General features: G+C 37.1%; 1 protein-coding gene across 1 annotated transcript in view; it reads left to right on the top strand.

Moving 5' to 3' along the window:
• The first annotated feature begins 317 nt into the window (after positions 1-317).
• FAM241A (family with sequence similarity 241 member A) overlaps positions 318-22,666 on the top strand; it is a 38,214-nt gene continuing 15,865 nt past the window's right edge. Inside the window, exon 1 of the mRNA XM_044224234.1 lies at positions 318-649. Coding sequence (XP_044080169.1) covers positions 470-649 — 180 coding nt within the window. The 5' untranslated portion in view covers positions 318-469. The remainder of the gene's footprint in view (positions 650-22,666) is intronic.

Raw genomic sequence — 22,666 nt, 5'->3', positions numbered from 1 at the left:
ATCTCTCTCAGTCTGTTATGTACCTAGTCATTCTCACACTCCAGCAGTCTCACACACACACACACACACATACACTATCTCGTACAGAGACTCTTTCTTCACACACAATCTCACACACACACGTACATACAGTCTCTTCATGTACATTCTCACACAGTCTCACAAACACGCGCGAACACACACAGTCGCTCTCAGTTCTCTCACACACGCCCCCGTTGGCTCCGCCCCCGCCGTGGCCCCTCCCCCCGGGTGTGCTCCGCCCCGGGGGCCGGGGCGGGGCGAGCCAGTGACAGGAGAGGCCGGGCAGGGCTGGTACTTCTGGCACCCTGGCCAGCGGGGCGCGCTCCGGAGGCTCCAGTTTGTGGCAGCGCGGCGGATCTCCGGACGGCCCTCGGGTGGCGACCGCTGCCTCGCGTTTCACGCTCGGCCTCCTCCGGCGGCCGTCCCGGCGGCGGGAGTTGGCGACGGGATGTGTTCGGCCGGGGAGCTGCTTGGTGGCGGCGGAGGTGGCGGCGGCGGCGGCAGCAGCGGTGGGGAGCGCGACGAGGACGGAGACGCGCTGGCGGAGCGGCTGGTGGCGGGGACAGAGCCGGAGCCCGGAGCGAGCCCGCGCCGACGCGGGCAGCGTCCGCTGGAGGAGCGCGAGCAGGTGAGCGGGGAGGGGAGGGGCGGCGCGGCCCGGCCGGTTTCCCGAGCCCCACCCGGCGGCGGAGGGAAGTAGGCGGGCGGGCTGCGCCTGTGCTCTGCTCGGCGTGGGGCGCTGGTCGCTGCGGCGTTCGGGGAAGCTGCCGGGAGCAGCGGTTAGACGGCGCGCTGTGGGCCGGGCTGCAGGGCCATGCGTGCGCGGTGGCAAGTGCCCTGGGATCGCGTGTCTAGCGGGGTCAGCACAGCCCTTCTCCTGTTGTGGGGCAGAGGAGGCTCAGGCCAGCACCCGGGGCTCCGTGGAAGTACCTCCATAACGGTCACTGGTCTAAAAGCCTTACATGTAAACATTTTTTTTTTCCCCAACTTCAAGTCGATACCCCTGTGCTGTGTTTTAGGGGATAGTTGCTCCCTTCCTCCCCTCCATCTTGGCATTTCTGAACACACACCTAGCGCCTCTGAAAAGGTGTGGGTGTATTTCTCTAGATATGCAATCAATGTCTGAAGGCATGTGTAGGAGCGAGTATTACAATAGATATCCTGACAGGGACTCTCCAAGAGTAGGTTCGTCACATGAACACAAAAGAGATCTAAACTTCATTTTAAAAGTGAAAAAGCAGGAAAATTGCTTTCTGTTAGTACCAAACGGAAAGAAGTATTAGTAAGGGAAAGGAGAAGTTGGGTAATTTTTGAAACCCTCTGAATTTGTTCTCACTACATGAAGTATAATAAGCATTACAACATATCAATTGTCTTCAAGAGTAGGCAAGAAATTTAATAAAAGAAACCGAGATATATGTAGGATGGATCTTCCCCAGCAAAAACAGTAATTAGACTCTCGAAAATACCTGAGATCAGCCATTCTTGAGAATCACATTAAAGAGCAGGAATTCAAATGATGATCTGCCTTTGCTAAAGCCTGTAGTGTTGAGACAAGGAATTGATACCTGTCTCCTTTAATTACTCTCCATATGTCCTTTTTGTAACATCTCACAGACTCCAATATCATCACTAAATGTATTGATAGGTAAAGTATAACTTCTAGGATTTCAATATTTCATTCAGAAAACAGAAATACCATTGCATGGGACTCACAAAATATGCCTTAGCATTAGTCTCGCTCACCGTGTACAAGTGTAATTTTTCATCCTTAAGACAATATAAGAAATGGCATGGTGACTGAAGCAAATAATTGGTTGCCAGGAGATCTTCCTGATTCCCTTCCTAATGCTACCCTGCTCCCCAACTATACCAACTATACCATGACTCAGTAGTAGCTAAAGGGCTTAGTTTCCTCTTGCTTTAGTTCAACTGGAAAAGTGAAGAAAACAGCAACAGGAACTCCCTGAATGGTGGTGGTGGTGAGGGGAATACATTTGAACTTAGGTTCTCAAAGTAAATTTTCAAATGTTGTAAGGGAGCATGTAAAATATTATTTCATGTACACTTCTGTGGATTTTACATCATCAATATCTCTGGTTTTACCAAAATTGTTTATGGTACAAAGAAAAAGGATGACACATAAAAATGAAATATATATACTAGAAAACATACATCCCAGCACTTTGCATACCTACTTCTATCATTCCCTGTCATGGAAATTTTTTTTCCTGTACTCCTTTAAAATGTTTGAAATTTTTTTAATATATATATATTTTAAGATTTTATTTACACATTTGACAGAGAGAAAGGGAACACAAGGAGAGGGAGTAGGGAGAGGGAAAAGCCAGCTTCCCGCTGAACAGGGAGCCTGATGAGGAGCTTGATCCCAGGACGCTGGGACCACGGCCCAAGCCAAAGGCAGACAACTGAGACTAACAACTGAGCCACCCAGGTGCCCCAGAAAATGTTATTTTTTATTAATGATGTATTTTTTGTACTGTAAGCCCACATACACAATAATTGTGAATTATACCTGAGATATGCATTTACCACAAATGAGCACCAAAGAACTTAGCAAGAAACCAAAAATGAGTGCTTGCTTCCACAGTGCATATACTAAAATTGGAAAGAAACCAAAAATGAACAAAAAATTGGGGCAATGCAACCCTTTGTATAAGAAGCAAGCTTTTGTGATAAATCATTCATTGATAATATTATCACTAAGGCTTGCTTTCTTTTTTTCTCAAGTCCTACATATGAAACTTAAAATTTTTATGCACTCCCTTGCAATGATGGTAACTGTAGATATAAAAATGTTTGAGGAAGAAGTAAATGAATTCAGTGACTATAAAATATATCCTGAGGAGTTGTTTGATTTAGTTTTTCCTTAGGGGATGGTATGTGTTTGTTTGTTATTTTAAGAGCACACAGACTCCAAATTACAAGAGAATATTTTTGAAAACTTGTTTTGCAGACTGGTTTTTAGAATTTGAAGTGACTTTTTCCACAGAAACAATGATAGACACAGAAACAAAATCAACACTAATTAGCTGGAAATGAGGCAGAGTCCCTCTTCCTGATGTCCTTTCTGCTTAGCACACTCACTTGGTGTTCCACAGTCTTAGCCTCACAGTTGTTGAGAAATAACTGGCAGCATCCATGGGGGCAGCAGCAAGAGACAGCACAGACTCTCCTATTTTTCTGGATCAAGGCTATGGTGGTGCTCTTGAATGCAGTAGCTCCAGAAGACACCGGACTTTTGCTCCTGCAGCTTTCAGTGATTTTTTTCAGCCCCTAATTTTTTGTGTTAAATACCTTTCTATTTCTATTTCCTTCACTGAGTTTTGCCCTTACCTGATAACTTGATGAAGGAGGTTTCTTCCATTAGCTATTCCCCAGGCTAAGGGTCCCTCCACATGCATCCTTTCCTTCACTGATTTTTCTTTCCATTCCTGTCTGAAATTCTCACGCCCTTCCTTCAGCCAGGAAGTCTCTTGTATCAGCTTTTGGCTATACAGAACCTACCTTTATCTCATTGGTACGATACCAGCTCAGAATATTCTATAACTTGGTATTTATTTCATGTAATACTGAAATAGTAATATAGGTTTTTTCTTAATAACTAAGATTGTCAGCATTGCTTTTTTTTCTTACTATTTGTTCTTAAATGCCACTCCATCTGAGAGAAAACGAAGGTTCCTTTGTCTCTCCTGGTAGGATGATGGACAAAGGAAGCCTAGTTAAATTCAAGTATCCTTGAGGACCTGAAAGGAAGACTTGAAAGAATAGAACAGGTCCTTTAGATGAAGGAACTGTGTCAAGTTTGAAGTAGGCATCAGACATCTCAGAGAGATAACCAAGGGAAAGAGACAAAATGCTCAAAGGATTGAAGGGAGACAGTATAACTATCCCACGGGTGTGTTGTTCATTGTTTGTATGAGAGGTGATTCAATGATATTCATAACTATGACCATCAGGTGGCTTTATATAAGAGAGTCTCTGATCTACTGCATAAGTAAAGGACTAAACGTCTCTAGTCCTTTTATTATATGCCTACAATGTGACTAGCATCTGCTTAGATGTGGCAGTTCACAACTTAAATAACCTAAGATGGCCCTTCATACCTCCCAGAGCACAGAGATCCTATTATCCTCAGACTGACTTTAGAATCATTATCTTTAGCTCTAAGGTCATTATGGTTATTGAACTAATATACTTTGGAAACTGTAGGAATAAAGAAAACTCTAGGGAAGAAAATGGAAGCATTTGAAATCCTACTCCAAGTAACATTTTGTTAAAAAATACCAAACATTTAAAAAAAAATATCTCATACAATGGTATTTCTACATTCATCTCTCTCTCTCATATATTACTATACTTGTATTTACACACACATATATTTTAACATGTTTTAATGTAATACTGAATTTGCTTTCTTGTTTTAGCTACTTAGCATGTTATTTCATTTTCCCGTGTTATGAAAAATTATTTGTAAAAATTATTTTAAGGCTGCCTAATAGTCCATTTTCCTACTACTGTACATTAAGGTACAAACTTTCTTTTTAAATAATGCTATAAGGAAAATATTTCCTTGTAAATCCTCACAGTTCTACCTTGCACTAGATTCCTAGAAACAAAAGAACTAGGTCAATGTGTCAAACTCGTTGAAACCTCTTGGAACATTCTAAAGGATTGCTTTCAAGAAAGATCACACCAATGTACACTCCCAGCATTGGAGTGTAAGAGTGCTGATTGGAAACCATCCATGCCTCTAATGAATGGTATAATTTATAGATTAATCTTTGCCAATTTAGTGGGTCAAAATTATCTTATGTTATAAGATATTGCTGGAGAGGTTTACTAAACCTTTCATATATTTATTGAGCATTTGCATTTCTTTTTAATCATGTTCTTTGAACTTTTTTGACACTAAAATGTTAATCTCTTACTTCACATTGATTATAAATATTTTCTCTGCTTGCTATTGACTTTATAATTTTGTTAATGATATTTTCTATTTAAAAATGCTTTACATTTTTATTTACTAAAGGAATTTATTTTAGTAGTTTCATTCGCACATACCACACATATACGTATGCATAATGTATATACATATCTATATCTGTTCAGAGCATTCTTTCTAACCCTACAATCAGTTAAATATCCAGTATTTTCTTGTGTGTGTGTGTATTTATGGTTTTATTATTATTTTTAAAATTCTGTATGTTTTGTCTCTTTAGAATATCTTTATGTATTGGGTGGAGTTATGGAGCTAATCCGTTTTTTTCTCTGCCAATGAATGGATAATCCACTTTCTCCCTGGCTTATACAATCCTTCATAATAGTTATAAATAGTAAAATCTATATTAAGCTTTTACATTTTTGTTGCTATTGTGAGCGGGATTTTTTTCCCCACAAATCATCCTTTTGCTGCTGGTTTCTAGCTACTGGCTTTTATATATTTAGTTTTTAACTAGTTACCTTTCTGAATTCTTTTATTAATTCTAATGCTAATAAATAACAGTATCTCTTAGACTTGATTCCTTTGCATCTTCTAGATATATAATCATCCAATCTATAGATTGATTTTGCTTCCTTTCAAATGCTAATGCTTCATTTCTACTTCTTGCCTTTGTGATACCTAGAACTTTCAGATCAATGCTCATTCATAGATAGGTAGATGAATAAATGAAGAAAGCTTTATAAAACCCATTGCCTGGGGCGCTTGAGTGGTTCACTCTGTAGAGCTTCTGACTCTTGGTTTCAGCTCAGGTCTTGATCTCATGGTCCTGTGATCCAATCACCATTTGGCTCCGCACTCAGCGGGGAGTCAGCTGGAGAAATTCTTTCTGTCTCCCTCTCCCTCGTCTCCTCCTCCTCATGCATATGTGTGCACTCTCTCCTCTAAAATAAATAAATTAATTAAAAATAAATAAAATAAAAGCACTTGCCAGAGTATATGTTCCACAGGATTATCTGTTTAAAAAAAAAAAAAACTGCAGCAGAAGGAAGGCTTAAGCTTCCTCTTTGATCTATTAAAAATATGATCAATAGTATAAATTCTAGATCCAGAATACCTGGGTTTGAGTCCTAACTCTGTGACTTACTAACTATAACTTTGGGCAAGTTAATTAACCTCTCCAGACATCAGTTTCTTCACCTATATAAAGGGAATAATAATTGTATCAACCTTATAGGATGTTGGGAGGATTCCATGAGTTAATGTGTATAAAGTGCTTATAGCAATCCGCAGCACATAATAATTATATAAATTTTAGCTTTGGGGCCTAATTTTCAAACAGAATCCACACTGAAAAGAAATCTAAGAAATATAGTTTTCAAGTTTCCTAGCCTCTGCATTTAGAAAGTCACCATAGGAGGAAGGTGCTCCTGTGTTTTAGGGTGCATATGAATCATCTCTTATTAGGTGCAGATTGTGATTTCCTTAGTCCAGGGTGAGGCCCAAGATTTTGCATCTCTAATAAGCACCCAAATGATGCTTGAGTCCCCCAATAATGGGTCTACGGTCAAAGGAGCAAGACTGATACAAAGTGAAGGTCAAGCAAAGCTTTATTTCGTGCCAAGCATCGAGAATCAAACCAACCCTCAAACTGACCAGTCGGGGTCGCACCTTACAGAGAGGGCGACGACCCCTCCCTGCCTCACAGACTAACTTTTACAGAGCAAAGGCCATGTGGTTGGGCCTGGCCACACGCAGGTGGTGAATGAGATTGTAACACACAAAGAAAGCTGCACAGTCACGCTAGGTCACACACGGGTGGCCAGTTGAATTACAATTCACCCCATAGTAGCTATTTGAACTAGCCTATCACCTTGGTCAGAATTGGTGCTCAAAAGACAGGGCCAACACTCCTTGGTAGCTAGGGAGACAGTATGCCCGCTTTACTGATTGGATGTCTCCACCCTGACCCGACTCATCCCTGCATTCGGTCTGTTATCTTCACCTGACCTGACCCACCCTTGTATTTGGGCTTTGTTCCTGGGACTGGTTTTCCAGACTTGCTTTTAAGTAAGTTCCCCTGGCGGGGAAGGGGCAGTTTAAGTTTTACTGCGTAAGCAACAAAATGGCTGTTCAACTGAGGTGGGGCGGCTCTGGCTAAATAGGCCCTTACAATACTGATGCTATGTCCATGTACCGCATTTTGAGTGGCAAGGGAATAGAGAGGATAAGCAAGTCGGTCCATAATATTCACCATACTTGCCCTTCAACATAGTAAATACAGGTAAGGAAGTCATTTAACTCTTCCCTAGAAAGATATATTTGAACTCTTGGTGAGGTACAAGAAACCAACAGTAATTCCTCAAACCAGTGATTTGTTCTAGGTCCTACAACTAACTAGTCCTGGAAAAGACCAGACCGCAGGTATCCAAATTCTAAAGCCAGTGTTTTTTCATATATGCAAAGAGGCCTCCCACATAATGGTAGAAGCCCCAAGGTCTGGATTGAAGAAACTGGATGATGTTTTCCCAAGATTTCCAGGGCCATGAGTCAGGAATTGTCATTTAAAAAAAAAAAAACCAAGGGCATGATTCTGCCTCTTGTTAAAATACAAATTCTCTTTTTTTTTTTCATTTGTTTATTTTCAGCATAACAGTATCATTATTTTTTCACCACACCCAGTGCTCCATGCAATCCGTGCCCTCTATAATACCCACCACCTGGTACCCCAACCTCCCACCCCCCCGCCACTTTAAACCCCTCAGATTGTTTTTCAGAGTCCATAGTCTCTCATGATTCACCTCCCCTTCCAATTTACCCCAACCCCCTTCTATCTAACTCCCCATGTCCTCCATGCTTTTTATTATGCTCCACAAATAAGTGAAAACATATGATAATTGACTCCCTCGGCTTGACTTATTTCAAAAATACAAGTTCTGATTCAGTAGATCAGGTGTTTCATTCCTCACAAGCCCTCAGATAATGCCGACGCCACTGGTGAAAGGGCTGCACTTTGAGTAGCAAGATCTGCTCTCTTTCATACTTTTTTTTTTCCTATCATACTTTTAAAAGTAGTGTTCAATAACTTTAACGAGTGTTATGAGCTTGGTGAGTTCACCCCTAAACCTCATCTTGTTCCCAAGGGCATTGTCCAGTCTTTAAAGTAACATTCTCTATTTTGTTTTCTCTCTAACATCCTTTTTCCACCCCGCTTTCCTACTACCCACCTCCTTCCTCACTCTTCCTATTGAGGGTCTCGTTCTCCCACTGTCTTTTATTCTTCCCTGACCTCTCAGCTACTTTCTCTTTTTCTCCCTACTACCTCCTCTCCTCTGTAGAAGCTAAGCCTTATGGAACGATGAAAAGGGTTTTGGAGTATGATAATTCTAAGTTTGAATTCTGGTGTTACTGTTTTACTAATCACTTAATCCCTCAGATACTCAATTTCCTCATTGTAACTGGTATTTTGCTACCCACTTCTTAAAGTTCTTATGAGGCTTTGGTGACATTATGTATACAGAATACCTAGCATATAATTGACCTTCAATGAATATTAGCTCCTTATTTTATCCTCACCTTTCCTCTCATTTTTCCTTCTGATTCCCTTCTCTTTTTTTTCCCCTCTCAACTAACCACATCGTAAAACTGTATTTTTAGTATATGCAATACTTAAGTTTATAGCATAAATATTAGTTATGTATTGAATAAAGTATTAAGATTTACTAATCTAAAAATTAACTATTTAATATTTCTCTAAAAAAAGTTAACTCACCAACCTAAAATATGTTGCATTTTGTGGAGATCTTCAGTAAGTTTTTTTTTTCAATTGTGCATCACTTAACCTTCCTAGGAAAAAGAATATCCACCTTCCTCTGTACAAGTTATTCTCAATTTCCTATTCAACAGAAGAAGTAAAGGAAGTTTAAAGGGAAAAAAGAAAAGCACCATGACCTTAGCTTGTCCTGAGAGGCCTAAGTAAAAAACTCTTTATCTTTATTCCCACCTTCTTTAAGCCTTAGGACACTGTCTTCATTTTCTGCCTTCTTCTCTGGAGTTGCAATCTTATCTTGCTGTAGCAGATTCAAAAACATTAGGAGTCCTTACTAGTCATGTTTTGGTTCATTAAGTGTGTTGGATGTTTGTGTGAGGTGTGTGTGTGTGTGTGTGTGTATGTGTGTGTATATTTAAGGGAAAGTATTAAGACAAGCAAAAGAGTAGTTTCATTTCAGCAGAGAAACTGAATTTCTAGTTAACGTGATGCAAAAGATATTTTCTGTTTTCTGATCTATTTTTCCCTCATATGCAGTGTTGTTGTTGTTTTTTTTCCATTTAACCTCCTTGGCTGCTACACCTTTTCTTGGCAAAGAAGGAGGAAATGATTGGCTTTATTTGTTGTTACTGTTTTCTTACAGCATCAACTATAGCTTATTGGTGTTCTGATCAAAGAAAAAGCAAAATGCTAATGTTTTGAACTTTATGGAAAATATAGGATAAAATTATTATTAATACTTAATATCTACTGTTATGAAATATACTGTTATGAAAATTAAATTTCTATTTATGGTTTTTACTGTACTCTCTTTGATATCGTATTTTCTAACATCTCTGAAAGTTTTTAATTCTCTTTTTCAATTAATTGAAAAAAATGATTTTTTTAATCTTCCTGATCAAAATCTTACTTGAACATATGTAGACCATCTACAGAGTCAGGGAACATACATTTGATTTCCCGTAACTGGCAAATTCCATCAATCTAATTGAATTCAGAATACCTTATTTATGGTGCTCAGAAGTCTTCTAGTGACATATAACAGAAGCTATTGTTACTTCCCTAAGTTGAGAGTTAAAAAGGAATGTCAGGGCACCTGGGTGGCTCAGTTGGTTAAGCATCCGACTCTTGGTTTTAGCTCAGGGCATGATCTCATGGGTTGTGGCGTCAAGTCCTTCATCAGGCTCCGTGCTTAGCAGGAGATTCTCTCCCTCTGCCCCTCCTTACAGCTCATGTGTGTACATGCACACACACCACACACACACTCTCTCTCTCTTTCTCTTAAATAAATAAATGAATCTTTAAAAAGGGGGGAGGAATCAATTTTAAGGGAAACATGTTTGATTTTGACTACTTTCAATAGACAAGCTATTTCATCTTATAGTAACATCTAGACAAGCTATTCCATCTTGTAGTAACATCCAGTGCACATATAAGATATTCATGTCTTTAAAAATATGTAGATTTTAGGAAAAAGTACAAATTGTGGAAATTTTTAACCTATAGCTTGAATTAATCATATTCTTCATTTCATGGTCTAATACTATCTCTCATTAGTTCATGCATAGCCCTTTTTTTCTTATTTAATTATTTTTTCATTAAGTAGCAATTCTCTTCCTCTACAATAGGCAACTTTTTTAAAAGTGATCTCTACCCTCAAGGAAGGGTTTTAATTCATAATCCTGAGATCAAGAGTCACATGCTCTACTGACTGATCAGCCAGGTACCCCACAGGCAACTTTCTAAATATGTTTAATAACTTTGGCTGAAATTGTGTGTTACCTTTTTGATACTTGATGATTTCAATAGGGTATGTTTGCAAATGTGATATAACACATTGGATCCTAACTCTTAACTACAGAGAACAAACTGATGGTTACCAGAGGGGATGTAGGAGGAGAGATGGGTAGAATAGGTAGGTGATGGGAATTAAAGAGTACACTTTTCATGATGACAGGTGAGTAATGTATAGAAATGTTAAATCAGTGGGGCACCTGGGTGGCTCAGTGGGTTAAAGCCTTTGCCTTCAGGTCAGGTCATGATCCCAGGGTCCTGGGATCCAGCCACGCATCCGGCTCTTTACTTAGCAGGGAGCCTGCTTCCCTTCCTCTCCCTCTGCTTGCCTCTCTGCCTACTTGTGATCTCGGTCTTTCAAATAAATAAATAAAATCCTTAAAAAAAATAAAAATGTTAAATCACTGTATTGTATACCTGAAACTAATATAACACTGTATGTTAACTACACTGGACTTAAAGTTTTAAAACTTAATAAATTAATATTGGATCCTGTTGGTTAAAATGGAAATGCATACAAATTTTAGTATTTTTCAGTTTATAATGATTTAACAGACCAATTCAATAACTAGCCCATGGTACACCTGAAACTAATGTGTGTGTCAATTATACTTGAATAATATTTTTTAAAAAACAACTTACAGCCCTATTAGAAAAGGCTACTTGAACTGTATTTAAATTTACCTTAATAAACCAAACCAATTTAAAATAAAACAAACAAAAAAAGAACTATCTGATATTCTCATTAATTTTCTCCTCAAAAAGTTTTTTCTCCTTTACTGGATCTATGTAATTTCAGGAGATAAGTGGAAATAAATAATAAATGCCATAACATTGCATTTAGTTAGAAATGGCAAACTAAGAGCACCTGGGTGGCTCTTAATTTCTGCTCTTGATTTCAGCTAAGGTCATAATCTCAGGGTCATGAGATTGAGCCCCACATTGGGCTGTGCACTCAGTGGAGAGTCTGGCTCTCTCCCTCTCCCTCTGCCACTCCTTCACCTGTAAAATAAATAAATAAATCTTTTTTAAAAAATGAAGAAATGGCAAACAAGTATAAATCTAATAATAAACGTACTATAAGTTATAATATATGATGCTGCAGTTAGGTAAAGCTTTATATGGTTGGTAAATTTTTATGTTTAACATATTATTATGTACATTTTGTAAGAAATGAAAATTGTGATTATATTTAATATCCAAGGAGCAGGAAAAGTGTACAACCTCACTAGAAATAAAAGAAATGCAAATTAAAGCTATTAGGAATTATTTTTCACCCATCCAGTTGTTAAAGATTAAAAAATAAGTGGTGTGTATTTAAATAAATTATATGACATAAGAATACACTACAGTTAAAAATATAAACTGGTTCAGTGTTTCAGAAATCTGGTATCAAACCTCATGAGTATATACTATTATTGCCCCTACTTTAAAGATGTAAAAAAAAATGTACACAGGGAGCTTAAGTAATTTATTAAAAGTGTCACAGCTAGTCAGTTGTGGAGTTTAGATTCAAACCCATGCTTAAAGCCTGAGTTTTTAACCACCAAGCTAGTGTTGGGCCATGAAGGCAATTTAGTGGATTGTGAACAGGATAGGATAGATAAAATTTTTAGAATCTATCACACATGGTATGAGTGTCATTTTTTAGATCTTTAGTTTATATGTACCAGTTCAAAATATAAAACATATTTTTAATGTAGATCATAGTCAAGATCCCAAGTCAAGATCAAGATCATAGCTAGCTCCTTTCTGTCTCAAGGTTTTTGCCTGGACTCTTTTCCCCAGCCCTTCCCTTAACAGAGCTTATATCATCAACCTAGCTGTTACTTCTCAAATCCCAGCTCTGCTTACCACATGGAATCTCCAACCCACCCAACTTCTTCTGTTCCCCTATTATGTTATATTTTCTTCATAGCTTTTCTCACTATTTGAAATTATCTTAATAATTTTTTTGTTAAAATATTTATTCTCTGCCTCTCTCCACTCCCCCTTTGCACGCTCAGAAGAACATGAGAGCAGAGATCACATTCTGTGGCAAATGGTTCAATTATTTTAGCATCTCTGGGGTGTAGCATAGTCCATAAAACCTTCTGTCCAAAACAACACTGCTGGTAAAAACTCAATTGATGATATGCCTGAAGTAATGTGACTTCCTAAGGGCAATTATGACAAAAATTAGTTTCAAAAGAGAGAGGACTTTGGGCCAGGGTGGCTCAGTCATTAGGCGGCTGCCTTTGGCTCAGGTCATGACCAGAGTCCTAGGATAAAGGCCCACATCGGGCTCCCTACTCAATGGGAAACCTGCTTCTCCCTCTCCCACTCTCCCTGCTTGTGTTTCCTCTCTCTGTGTCTATTTTTGTCAAATAAATAAAATCTTCACCAAAAAAGAGAGAGAGAGAGGACTTTGTATATAACAGGAACATTCTCTATTGTCAAAAATCAACAGAAAAGAAACCAGTAGTGTTAGTTGTGCATTGAGCTAAGGATCCAGGTAAGATACTTGTAAGAATTTAGGCAAGGATTATCTTCCCTGATACGCTGTATTTTAAAACCACCCATTACTGAGAAGGTCAAAGGCTAATGAGCATAGGATCTTGAAATACTAACTGATATTAACTTACATAATTGGTCTAAATTTGCGGATTTATTTTTAATTTTTCTTGAGCTCAACATAGGAAAGATAGTAGATAAAACCCAGAACTAACATAAATTAAAATTCAGATCAGTCATTTTAATAATAGCACTGTTAAAGGATAATTTTCAAGAAGAGGTAAAATAGTGCTCATTAAATATAAAATGATCACACATTAAGGATTTTACTTAACTCATCATTAATGAGGGAACCAAGCAAATGTTATAGCTGATTCACAGGTGAAATAAAAAAGTCAAAAATGTATAAGGGGAAAAGATTTGTTGAAATAAACTTACAAGTGGATTCAAAATTGGCTTTTTCCCATAGGCAGGGGAGGGAAGACAATTGAACTCCACTAAAACAGAATTTATTTGTGTGTCTATAGATAAGAATTATTTTTCAGTGCTACTGGTTATCTAATTATAGATGTAAAATACCTCAAAAGCTAAACAATATTCTAAACAATGCAGAATTTCCACAATTTTTTTACTTATTCTTAATTTCCTTATAGTAATAAAGAAACAAAGTAATTTCTAAAATTTGCTACATGGATAGATTAGTTGTTGGATAGTGAGGGTACTTGATCCCTCCTCTTTGAATGCCGGGTGCTGCTAGAAAATATTAATTCTATTCTCATCTTTTCCCATGACAATATTTTATACACACACACATACACACACACTTTCAATGTGCATATGAAAATACGTGACTGGGTTGCCTGGGTAGCTCAGTGGATTAAGGCCTCTGCCTTCGGCTCAGGTCATGATCTCAGGGTCCTGGGATCGAGCCCCGCATCTGGCTCTCTGCTCAGCGGGGAGCCTGCTTACCTTCCTCTCTCTCTGCCTGCCTCTCTGCCTACTTGTGAACACTGTCAAATGAATAAATAAAATCTTTTAAAAAAAAAAAAAAAGAAAAAGAAAATACATGACTTATATGTATGTGAAAAGCAAGGATTGATTCATATTTGAAGTTCTTTCTGTTGAGTTATATAGCTAGACTTCAGCTGATACTAAGATAACTACTGAAAAATTTTGATGAGAACAACATTGCTGCTTTCATATCTATGATGAGTTTTTATTCAGCAAATAAATTCCAACTGCTTGTTCATATCCTAGCATGTGTTGAATGGTTATTGGTTTCAAAGACAATTCAACTCAAGAGTTTCACAGTGTAGAAGTACATTAGTTTGCATTTTTAAATTTAAAGAAGGGTAAGAACAGAGTGATTTCTTACAGAGAGTTAACCACTTAGTATGACCATCCATGGTATCACTAAAATTATCTAGTATAAAACACTGGAGAATAAATATATGAAGACAAAATTAAATACCAAACTTCATTATTCAATATGTATGCATAGTCTATTTAACAGTTACATAATTGAAGGGATATAATGATTCTGCTACTTCTGGATAATATTCTCCCTTTGGAGTTTAAATGATTAGCTATTTAGAAATCTGTCTTTGGACACTTTATACTTAGCTACTGTTTTAAGACTTCAGTTGCTTTAACAGTCTGACCATATACTGAAGATGTTTTCTTTATCCATTTGTTTAATATTAAACATCAATTGTTTTAACAACTGATTATAGTTATTATATTATTGACAGTTTTTGGTATTATTTGTCTATTTGTTATTTTTCTGTTTAGTATATACTTTCTCAATAGCTTTTTATTCATTCATTCACTCAAAAACTTTATTGAGCTCCTATTTTCCAGGCACAATTCTAGGTATCTTTGTATCTAGGATACAAAGAAACAAGCCCAAATTGTTTTCCTCATTAAACTTGCATTGTAGTAGGGGGAGAGACAATGAATAAATTAACAAGTAACTGGGTTATAAGTGCTACCAGGGAAAAAAAATAAAAGGCGGGGAGTTGGTAGGGAGTGTGGGCATGGCATAAGGTTGCTGTTTTAAATGAGGTGATCACGGAAGGCCTCACTAAGGTAACATTTGAGCAGAGGACTAAAGGAAGTGAGAATTACTTGGCTGTGCCCCTTCTTTTGCTTTGACTTCCTAGGAGGGTAGAACCAAGTTTGAGGTTTGGTTTTAGTAATTGTGGTAATTTATCTTTCCCCAATCTAAATTCTCAATTCTTTCCCACCCATCCCACCTTCCAGTTCTCTGTTTTGTTTTGTTTTTTCACTTGTTCCTACTGTAAGTAAACTCAAACTCTTTGTGGAAGAAGAGAGGGAAAAGTAAATTAATTATGGACTTACAAATTTCATTTCTTATAAAATACATTTCTTAAGGAGTATCATATAATCGCACCTTATAATGAATTTGTTTAAATTTTTTTTTCTATGTCTGGTTCAGATCTTTTGCATAAAGGTTTGCATCACAATTTATTAGAAAGCACTCAGATTTATATTCAGAAGTCTACCTTTCAGTCCTGGCTAGTTGTCTGATTCTGGGGAAGTCACTTGACCTCTAAAGTTTAACAACACACTTAATGATGTTTTTGCAGGACCAAAGGCTTGGAATGTGTGTGTTTAGTAAGTTTATTGAACAAATGGCTAATAAGCAAATAAAAATGGGAGATGATTACATTTAAAAATTGGGGAAAATAAAATTAAAACTACAGGGATTTTTTTTTCCTGAAAAGATTAAAAATGCTTTGCTAAATTGTTTTCTCTTGTCCAGGGTGTAATTAAAGTGAGAGTCTTTAGTATATAAGCCAGGTTAGCAGTAGTAAAATCATTAGAGAGCATGAAATCTTCAACAGGAAAGACTATAGAGTAAGAAGAGAAGGCGGCCTACAGATAAGTTTCTGAGGAGTTCTAACATAAACTCAGAGGGAAATGAGCCAATAAAAGTAAACAAGAAAGGACAAAGGAGGTGAAGACATCTACAATGACTAACAGGCTTCTTGATTACACTTCTGGGTTGTGACATTCTCTGAGGTAGGAGACCCTGGAGGAAAACCAATTTTAGGACAGACGATTATGAATTTGGTACAGAGCATGTTGAGTTTGAGGTTCCTGTAAGAAATCCCCATGGAAATGTTGAAATTGGAGTTGAGCATGCAAGTCTAGAAATGTGAAGAGTTACCTGAGCTGAGAAGTAATGCTCAGAAAAATAAAAAACAACTATGAACATTTTATAAAAGTGCAGATTATTTTAATTAGTAAGAGAGAGTACAGCAGCATTTTAATATGGTGATTTGAGTAAATATCCTTCCTTGTATATTAAACAGCTTAATGAGACAGAACATGGATAATTTCTTTTGTGTACCCCATAGCACTTGCTCATAGTAGACATTCGATTATTATTTACTGAATTTAACCAAATTGACTAAAGCAATTATTTTGCAAGGCCAGGCTGTTCTGTAAGTCAAGGATTGTGAATTATGGGAGTTGGAGTTAAGTAATCAGAGGTTAGTGATACTCAGAGAGGACATGACACACACCAAGAACTGGAGTGTGGTTTCCTGAAAGTAAGCAGCTGTTGGTCTGGCAAATCAGTCAGGTCTGTGCAGATTTGCCACAAGTAGGGCACAACACATCTTGCATAAAATGCAGGTGCAAAACATGCTGAGAGGAGAGGAACATAACTTTTTAGAGTAAACACAGACCTTGTTACAGTGGGCATCAAACTTGTAGTCATTTTCACTATGTCACCATTTACATAACATTAAAACAACTGTTATACTTCATTGTAAGATAAGGTGGCTTTATGTACATATACTGTTATTGAAGTATTTTTTCCAGAAGAAATGTAATAAGCCCACATACTTTTCCTTATTTATAAAGCCAGATTCCTACAGATTCTTTAGTGCCATAAATAATAAAAAGCAAACTTTACCCCCACTTCATCTGAATGGTTGATTAATGATTTAGTAGGCATTTCATTTCAAAAGAATTGCACCATGATGGTTAAATCAGAACTGCAAAGAAAAGTATCACCCAAGTCACTGGGTTTGACAAAAAGTGCACTATATAAAACAAGGAACTATTATTGTACAAAACACAATAAACAACTCCCAAGCATTGTTATATGTGGCATTTTCATAGCTTTTTGAAAAATTGTCATATTCGTAAGTACTGTTAACTTTGCTATGAGACAAAATCTCATTATAGACCTCAGAAAGTAATGATAGTTAACTTTAAAGCAACTTAATTCCAACAGGGATGGTTCATATATTTCCATAGTTCTGTTAGACATAACAGTCATGTTTACCTTTAAATCTTCAAATATAATATGGAGAAGATACAGCATAAACAAGTAGAATTTTCAGATTTTCATAAAGCTGTACTTTTGTGGCCTAAGTACAAACTTAAACTCCTGTCCTAAACTCTGATTTTTTCCCTAACGTTTGAAGTTATTTAAATTCTAGTTAGTTAGCATATAGTGTAAAATTAGTTTCAGGAATAATATTATTGATTCATCACTTACATGTAACACCCAGTGCTCATCACAAGTGCCTTCCATTACTGATTTCTGCTCAGGTCATGATCTCAGGGTTGTGGGATTGCCCCGTATGGGGCTCTGTGCTCAGGGCTGAGTTGGCTGGAGATTCTCTCTCCCTCTGCCCCTCCCCTACCATGTGCACATGCTTTCTCTCTCTCTCTCTCAAATAAATATTTTTTTAAAAAATCTTTTATGGTTTGCCTCCTTCTCTCCTTTTTTTTTTCTTTTCCGGTATTCATCTGTTTTCTTCCTTAAATTCCACATATGAGTGAAATCATGTGGAATTTATCCTGCCTTGACTGACTTAATTTGTTTAGCATAATACCCTCTAGCTCCATCCACATTGTAGCAAATAGCAAGATCTCATTCTTTCCAAATCTAATTTAAAAGAGGTATTCACAAAGTCAGAAATGTTGATGGTTCTCTCAACAGAATCAAACAACTAGAACAGTGACCTTCAGTAATAGACCTGGTACTTTTAAGAATCCATTTTTATCTAGTTGGTTTTTAGATACTGACCAGCGCCCTAATTTTGTAATATCTTTGCCTTTCTTGGTTTTGTTTTTAAAGTGTGGCTTGCCTAATACATAAGTGCTACAATTCCAATCAGGATCTCTATTTTTTTCTTTTGTTTTAGGAGTAAAAATAAGTGTTACAGTATAAAAATTCATTTCTGTACTTAGATGAGTGAAAGCATTTGGAATTATGAATATAGGTCAACCTTAAAAAGAAAAGCAATACCTCTAAGGAAGGAGAAGATAGAAGAATGGGAAAGATTTGGATCAATAAATATGAAAAATTGGATTAACAGTTAGCAAGGAATAACTGAAAGGACTTGAGAGTATGGAAGAGTACTAGGACACTGAACAAACATGGTTTTATAACAAGGCATCTGAGTACAATTTTTACCTTGGACTTAGCAACTTAGAAAAAGGAGCCGGGAAATTGGAGTCTACTGAAAGTCCGGGAGTGGGAGAGAACATAGGACTATGAATTCATAGTTAAAATAGTAGGCAGTGGGTTCTAAACTGCAAGGAGAAAGTAAAAGCCAAAAGGGCTAAATCTGAAACTAATCCAGAAGTTTTTCTGGCTTGAGAGGACATTTTTTTTTTTTAACAATTTCTAATTACTACTTTTTTAATATTTGTTTTCATGTATTTGTTTGTCACCATATGATACTATCTCTTGTTGGTGTTTTGGAAATGTGAGACTCCTGTCCTTTTGAAAGAAAATAACAAGATCTTTAAAGAAAAAAAAAAAAAAGTCTTTCATTTGAGAGGCTGAGTGGGATAGTGGAGTGGATTGAGTGAAAAAGAATTCCAGTGTTTGGAAGTGAGGGAAGACTTTTCAGTCTAAAATGCCTGTGAAACTGATTCCCAACTTATTTCTATCATTGTTCTTCCTTCATTTTTATATCCCCATAATTATATTCATTCAAAGTTATGTTATTTATAAAGGCAGACTTCCTATGATAATTGGATCACATTCTACTATGTTAGTACTATTGTTCATACTACTAAGGCAAGACAGTTTCAGGAGGAAATAAAAGGTAGTTATTTTCTGTCCAAATAAGATACATTTTTCTTTTTTAACTGAATATAGCTAGAAAAATGAAACCCAAAAAATCAGCCTCTGAAGTATTCTATATGCTTAGTCTTTATAACAATTGATGTTGCTTTTCTTTTGGGGGCGGAGGCAGTGGTGTTATTAAGAATTAGAGATTGGTTTGGCGTTTATTTTTTACAAAGACAAATTTTAAATCCTGGTCAAATAGTATCACATTCAAGACCACAGGCTATACTGTAGAGTGAACCAAAGGTAAACGCCACAAAACCATTTATAAATAATTTAACATTTTTGCTAAATATAAATGAATCCAGACAAGTGTAACTGTTTGAACTGCTGTTAAAAAACTGATATAAACAAATAGAATGTGAATAATTACCAGATTTTTTTTAATTTATAAGAAAGCAGATAGTGTAGGGCTTTAGAACATGGTCTTTAGAGCAGAATGCCTGAATGTATGTCTTCACTCCACCAGTTACTAGGTGACCTTGACAAAATTACACAGTCTCTCTTCCTCGGTTTCCATTAGGTGTTTTTTTGTTTGTTTGTTTGTTTTAAGATTTTATTTATTTATTTATTTGACAGAGAGATTGATCACAAGTAGGCAGAGAGGCAGGCAGAGAAAAAGGGGGAAGCAGTCTTCCTGCTGAGCAGAGAGTCCGATGCAGGCCTCGATCCCAGGACCCTGAGATCATGACCTGAGCTGAAGGCAGAGGCTTAACCCACTGAGGCATCCAGGCGCCCTCCGTTAGGTTCTGAAGATCAAAGTACTTAAAACACTGCCCAGCATATAATATTCAGTAAATATTAAGTTTTTTTAATTAATAAATATGTTGCAAAATTCATTAAAAACTTCACTTAAACATTATTTAGTTGTTTATAAGGCTTATATACTTCTACATAGGGCATCTCTACATAGGACCAGCCTTTAAAAATTAAGAAGAATAAAAAGCAAAAATGAGTCTTTGCAGGTGATTAAATGCTAAAGTGAAGATATTTTTGATAACTACAGAGTCAGTTTATAGTACATTAGCTATAACAACTGTTCTGTTATATAACAAGACAAAAGCATTTAAACACACCATATCATTTTTTAAAAACATCATTTAACTAAATATTTGAAAGCATTATGTTAGTGAGTGTTTTTGGCAATGGTAGTTTTTGGCCAACTCTCCTGATTTAACTTTTTGACCAAACTGACCTTTTTTGAGCTAAAGGCCAAGCATTTTACAATGCTTAAACACATATTTAGCCTTAAAATGTACTTATTTTTACATAAATATGTCTTAGTTTCTTAAAGTTAAGAATGTAGTCTTATTTATCTAAAATATTATAGGCACCAGAAAAATGTTTGTTTTTTGTTTTTTGGATTTTTAAAAAAGATTTATTTCTTTATTTGAGAGAGAAAGCATATGCATGCAAGTGGAAGGAAAGGAGAGAAGGAGAGGGAGAGAATATCAAGCGAACTCCTTGCTGAGGGCAGAAACTGATTCAGGACTCAATCCCTAAGATCGTGACCTGAGCCAAAACCAAGAGTCAGATGCTCAACCAACTGAGCCACCCAGACGTCCCCAGAAAAATGTTTCTTGAATTGAATTGGTTATACAAATAAAAGTGTTTTTACAGCAAAATGATTATAAATGTTATATTGGATATATGCATAACTTAAGGTAGTTTTATTCTTATATGTACTGGGGATATTTTCTTCTTTGCTCATTATTTTTCTTTCTGGACTGCCAGGGATTTAATGTGGAGAGTAGGAAGAAAGCAGTGATTTTAATGCTCAGAGCATTTTTTTTTTCCTTAGGGAGAGAGGCGATGGGAGAGGCAGAAGGAAAGAGAGTATCTTAAGCAGTCTCCATGCTTAGCAGGGAACCTGATGTGGGGACATGGGCCTAATCTTACAACCGTGAGATCATGACCTTAGCCAAAGTCAAGAGTCAGACATTTAACTTGACTGAGCCACCCAAGTACCCCAATGCTCAGAGAATTCTTGATTTACTCCTGACATTTCTGCATCTTTTAAAAATTCCTCTGGGTGTTATAAATACTAATAAAAAAGTATTATAGGGGCACGTGGCTGGCTCAGTTGGTTAAGCCTCTGCCTTCAGCTCAGGTCATGATCTCAGGGTCCTGGGATCAAGCCCCGCATCAGGCTCTCTGCTCAGCGGGGAGCCTGCTTCCCCATCTCTCTCTGCCTACTCGTGATCTCTGTCAAATAAATGAATAAAATCTTTGAAGAAAAAAAAGTATTTTAATTATGCTAAAATTGTTTTTAAAAACAGATTTGGGTGTGAAATTTAATGTATTGATAGAAACTAAGGAAAAAACAGGATTATTCTGAGCTTTTAATTTCTGGTTAATTTACCTTAGGCTTACTTTAGAAAATGAACTAAATCAGCTAAAGTATTTGCTAGACTCTGCCAAGCAAAGAAGGAAAATTGCTTCTTTAATGTTGGTTGTGAGAGGAACTGAGAAAGGAAGAAAAGAAACTCATTGATTTTTATTTGTTTAAACTTTAAATATAAGTAAATAAAGACTTTTTTTAAGTGTTAGTAGAAGAACCATTTGATTAAATGGATCCTCAGAAGTTGAGCTTTTATACTCAGAATTTGACCATTACAGGACATATGAAAAATAAAAAACACTCTTCAAAGGCTTAAGATCCCAGGACTGATAAAAAAAAAAAAAAAAAAACTGGCTGTCAGGTCATTATCTCAGGATTATGAAATAAAGCCCTATGTCAGGCTTTACACTGGGCATGGAGACTGCTAGTTCTCTCTCTCTCCCCCACCTCCCCTTCACCTCCTCCACCCTGCTGTCTCACTCTCTCTTTATAAAAACAAACAAACAAACAAAAAAACCAGCCATTCACCATCCAGTATTATCCAATTCACTTTTACAGGAACTGTACCTCAATTCATCAGTTCAACATCCAAAACAATTAATGTCCAGAAACAACCAAGGTAGTACTTCCAGAACAATGAAGTAAGAAACTCAGTGGGCTCCCCCCCCCCAGCAAAATAACAAGTTAACTGGTGAAAATTATTCAAAAACAACAATTATTCAGTCTTTGGGAATTATTCTAAGGGCATACAGAAAATCAAGAAACATTCTTTTTTTTAAGATTTTATTTATTTATTTGACACAGAGAGAGAGAGAGAGAAATCACAAGTAGACAGAGCGGTAGGCAGAGGGAGAGGGAGAAGCAGGCTCTCTGCTGTGCAGGAAGCCCGATGCAGGGCTCAATCCCAGCACCCTGGGATCATGGCCTAAGTTGAAGGCAGCTGCTCAACCAACTGAGCCACCCAGGCTCCACAAGAAACATTCCTTAAAGAAAATCTACTGTATGTCAGAACAGTGAGTTTTTATGGCATTTGGGCCACAACCCATTACTTCTCCCTCATAAAGTCCCCTTCACAGTGTTTCAATCCCAGCATATTAGCCAAGAAGCCAAGAGGCCAAGAAGATGGGCTTTCCTCTCTCCCTAACCCCAGCCATCTAGAGC

The sequence above is a fragment of the Neovison vison genome, chromosome 11 (genome assembly GCF_020171115.1).
Source record: "Neovison vison isolate M4711 chromosome 11, ASM_NN_V1, whole genome shotgun sequence".
Taxonomy (NCBI): Eukaryota; Metazoa; Chordata; class Mammalia; order Carnivora; family Mustelidae; genus Neogale; species Neogale vison.
Note: the sequence above shows the minus strand (reverse complement) of the source record. Positions and strands in the feature narration are given on the sequence as shown.